The sequence below is a fragment of the Oncorhynchus tshawytscha genome, linkage group LG09 (genome assembly GCF_018296145.1).
Source record: "Oncorhynchus tshawytscha isolate Ot180627B linkage group LG09, Otsh_v2.0, whole genome shotgun sequence".
In the NCBI taxonomy this organism is placed as follows: domain Eukaryota; kingdom Metazoa; phylum Chordata; class Actinopteri; order Salmoniformes; family Salmonidae; genus Oncorhynchus; species Oncorhynchus tshawytscha.
This window is the reverse complement of record NC_056437.1, coordinates 46,449,224-46,453,243: the sequence shown is the minus strand read 5'-3', so window position 1 is coordinate 46,453,243 and position 4,020 is coordinate 46,449,224. Positions and strand designations below refer to the sequence as shown.

The 4,020-nt window shown below is 41.2% G+C and overlaps 1 protein-coding gene across 2 annotated transcripts; it reads right to left on the bottom strand.

The window, feature by feature from the left end:
• Positions 1-288: 288 nt before the first annotated feature.
• LOC112258051 (DLA class II histocompatibility antigen, DR-1 beta chain-like) lies at positions 289-3,441 on the bottom strand. 2 transcript variants are annotated; one of them, XM_024432120.2, is made up of 5 exons: positions 3,270-3,441; positions 2,135-2,419; positions 1,322-1,594; positions 899-1,009; positions 289-729 (listed from the first exon to the last, which is right to left on the bottom strand). In XM_024432120.2, the coding sequence occupies exons 1-5, from the start codon at positions 3,331-3,333 to the stop codon at positions 680-682; spliced, it is 783 nt and encodes a 260-aa protein (XP_024287888.1). In that variant the 5' UTR covers positions 3,334-3,441; the 3' UTR covers positions 289-679. The 2 variants fall into 2 exon arrangements, with proteins under 2 accessions (XP_024287888.1, XP_042182900.1); XM_042326966.1 differs by having other exon boundaries at positions 2,135-2,300; positions 3,270-3,405.
• Between the last annotated feature and the right edge of the window lie 579 nt (positions 3,442-4,020).

Here is a 4,020-nt window from a genome sequence, read left to right as displayed (position 1 = left end):
CCCCTCATAGCCTGGTTCCTCTCTAGGTTTCTTCCTAGGTTCTGGCCTTTCTAGGGAGTTTTTCCCCTAAAAAGCCACCGTGCTTCTATACCTGTATTGCTTGCTGTTTGGGGTTTTAGGCTGGATTGTTGCCTGTGGTTCCAGAGAAGAAGAAGGGGAAAAAAGTGCAAAAACATGAGGTATCCCTTTCCTGCAACTCCATATTAGGAAGGTTTACTTAATGTTTTGTACACTCAGTGTATATAGTCATAATTGAAACTCTAACTGCCTACTCTGGTGGCGGTGGTGTAATGGTGTGCGAAATGTTTTTCTGGCACACGTTAGGTCCCTTGATACTAATTGAGCAATGTTGGGTGTACCTCATAAACTGGCCCTGAGTGTATATATAGAACCTTACTTAGTAAAGCGTTCTTTAATCTCGTCCAAAGAACCAAAAGGTAAATCCAGTTCATGTATCTTTATCCACCAGCCCAACCTTTACTTGTGTGTTTAGGCAAGCTAATGTCTTAAAATTAAACTATAATATCTACATTTTTGCAAGCAGGCCATGGTTGGTGCAATGTTGGCATTTTGAATAGGGGGGCAGCTGCTAGAGGCAACAGCAGCTAAAAAGCAAACTATATCAGCTACCATCAGTTAACGACAGGGATTTGATCAGCAAGCCTTCGTCCACACGGCCTCAATCACAAGTCCCATAATCAAGTTCACCAATAAGACCCAATAGCCGTCCTGTTGAAAGTAAAACAGAGATACTGAATTAAGGCATGAGAATAAACCATCATCGAGCACTGAATCTACAACAGTAGTACAGGCAGATAGCAGTACAACCATAGTTAAACAGTGAGTAGCATTATCTGTGGCTTTTCAGTAATTTTTAATGAGTCTTGTGGTTCCTCACCAGTAGATTTCTTCCAGTAGATCAGTCCAGCTACTACAAAGACCACCCCCAGCAGCAGCCCACAGACACCGATCACTATCTTATTCTTCTCAGACTTAGACAAGGAGGGGTCTGCAATTACACGTTTAACAAAGATTATGGTCTCCAAACCACACGTAAAAGAAAATAGTATTTTACTCTCCCTATTCAACAGAGACATTGGGCTATACGACACAAACTGGTGAACATTTCAGAGATGGCTTGTGACTGTTCTACTCTTCAGCTGATGAGTTAAGAGTTGTCTTTCCTTGTCCCCATGTTCATATTAGTGAGCCCTAAGATGAAATAGCCACTGTTCTGCAGCCCTGTTGGGGAGTCCGGTGAAGTCATTCTCACTTATACACTTACTCCACCCACACACCCTTACTCCACCCATACCCTTACCCCAGTAATAAAGTTTGGGCTCAGTCTGGCTGATGTGCTCCACCATACAGGTGATCCTCTCTCCAGTTGTGGGTGTGTACTTCAAATAGGACTGTATCTGGTAGCTCCAGAGTCCATTGGCCAGTACGTCAGTGGAGGTCACATCTGAGGTCACTTCCTCCCCGTTCCTCAGCCACGTCACTCTGATGTGTTTGGGGTAGAAGAAGTGGACACTACACACAAGGCTGGAGTCACTGGATGGCCCCTCTAGCCTCAGTGTGACATTGGGCTCAACTAGAGAAGGAGGTCAATGAATCAATGATGATACGTTATAACTGGAAAAATAAGGTTTCAAGCAGAAATGTTGAGTGCTTGCTACAGAGATCTGTAGCCTAAAATGGTGGGAAATGTGCCTGACCAGCACTCCAAATGTTGAATTTCCAAATTTGTCTAAATTAGGTTCAGGGTTTGGTTGGTAAAGGGTAAGTTTAAGATTTTGGTCGGGCTGTCAATGGGATGCTAGTCAGAAAAGTCCCCTTAGTCTGTCCCTTCCCAGCTCAAGCAGTTAAATCCATAGTCAGTAAGATTTCCAGTTGTTTATGGTTCATTCCAACAATTCCTCCTTTATTTAGAAGAATATGGCTTTGAACTACTGTACTTTAGATTATTACAACTGACCTACAGTATTACTCCATGGTCTATGTTTTGTTGAAATGCAATCATGTAACTGAAGAAAATGTGACATGTTATCAAGTACTGCAGAGCATATGCTATAGACATAAAACAAATCAAGTGAAGGATAACTTCCAGTTGTTAGTAAATTGTTATAATCACCCATAAACATCTCTGTTGTGTTGTAGATCCGATTAGCATATGGCTTGCATAACACATCCATATCTGATCTCCTCCTGGGGATCTCATCTGGGTCCTCATTCCACTTTTCTGCAGATATCACTCCCCATGCTGTGTATCCTGTCCACCTCTCTGTGGTGCTGTTGTACTGAGCCACCATGATCTTGTTAAAATGATGCTCTAAAATATACTCCATATCATGTAAATCTCTGGAGCTAAACCGACACCATGCATCATCGTGTGCAAAATCTTCATCTGAGGAATCAACTATAATAACAGAAAAAGGACATGTAAAAGTATTTTTTAATAGACGGATTTGAAGTTATGCACACTTCAGAAATATAATTCTTAGGATATAGCTGGCCGCTAGCCATTAAATGCCCCCCTGAAGAAAATGGTCCAAAAATAATTTGTGCAGCCCTCCATTGAATTTCAAAATCCCTACGTGGCTCTCGAGCCATAATTATTGCCCATCCTTGTCTTATAGTGTGTAAATTACTAGCTTATAACTAGCCATACAAATGTGTTGTTTCATTGCAAGGACATGGGATCTGATGAATGCCTAGATTCAATCAGATCCGCCGATCGCAGACACATGCATAACATATTGTAATGAAACAGCAGGGAGCAGGTCTCGAACCATCGACCTTCGAGCCCGAGGTCCGGCGCGCTATCGACTGTGCCGCAAAAGCATGCTCGTGCGGCAGGGTCGATCTCCGCGCGTATAAACCCAGGGTCGTTACGATATGTTTTGGCGGTGTTGGAGGTGAAACTGCCTTGGAGTCATAACCAAATCGTTGAGCAGCTACTCTTGCGATCATTGTCAAGAAGCCACACCCACCCCACTCGCGTTAGAAGTTCAGAACGGGAAAGTGAAGGCTAACGAAATAATTACACTCAAAGTGATAAAATGATTAAACGAAATAATGAGGATTTCTATCATCCTAATCGAGGTGTAGATTAGGCCTAAATCTCACATTCCAGTGTTCGAATTTGTAAACAAGGCTGCATGGGATTTCTGTTAATGCGCCTCCCGTTCAGCCAATTGCAATGTCCACTTTCTGTTACTGTTGAAAAGCAATCAAATCTAATTTGGATTATGATTGTTTGAACTCACCCACTTCAGACAGAGAGGAGAAAAGGAGCAGCAGGTGGATGGAGAAGCAATTCAGCACATACATGATCAAGTCTCAGAGTTAGAATTTTTCAACTGTGGAATAACACTGAGGAAACTAAAGCTGTTTCAAGAACCACCCTTTTAGACAGCTGGGAAACTTCAGTTTTGAACTCAGCAGGACCGTTGCCAACCTGGACTCAGGGGTAGACGTAACATAGTAAATGTAAATCCAGACGTTCCAATTAGTATGATATGTTACGGTATATATTACGTTTTGGCTGATCTTTATCCATTTTGTATATGATATGTTATGGATTTACAATTCCTTTGATATGTTACGAATTGCAATTCATACAATATGTTACGAATTGCAATTAATACAACAGTGAAATGCTTACTTACGAGCCCCTAACCAACAATGCAGTTAAAAAAAATACAATTATGTTAACAATTTGCTGAACTTATTATATGTTACAAATTCCAATTTGTTTTTGCTAACGTTCGCAAGGTAGCTAGGTGACTAACGCCAATGTTAGCTAGGTGACTAACATTGGCTAGGCTAAGGGTTAAGGTTAGGGTTAAGGTAAGGTTTAGGAGTTAGGTTAAAATGCAGCTGTATGACGTAACTTTTAAAGGAGAAACCACTGTATGTAGATATTCCATAAAAAATCTGCCGTTTCCGGCTACAATAATCATTTACAACATTAACAATGTCTACACTGTATTTCTGATCAATTTGATGTTATTTTAA

Bases quoted from the DNA above. Each gene is read 5' to 3' on its own strand.
- LOC112258051 (XM_024432120.2), bottom strand. From the start codon at position 3,333: ATGTATGTGCTGAATTGCTTCTCCATCCACCTGCTGCTCCTTTTCTCC. The intron at 2,420-3,269 runs GTGAGTTCAAAC...CTGTTATTATAG, and splicing joins CTCCTCTCTGTCTGAAGTGG to TTGATTCCTCAGATGAAGAT. The intron at 1,595-2,134 runs GTGATTATAACA...CTCCTTCTCTAG, and splicing joins CACAACAGAGATGTTTATGG to TTGAGCCCAATGTCACACTG.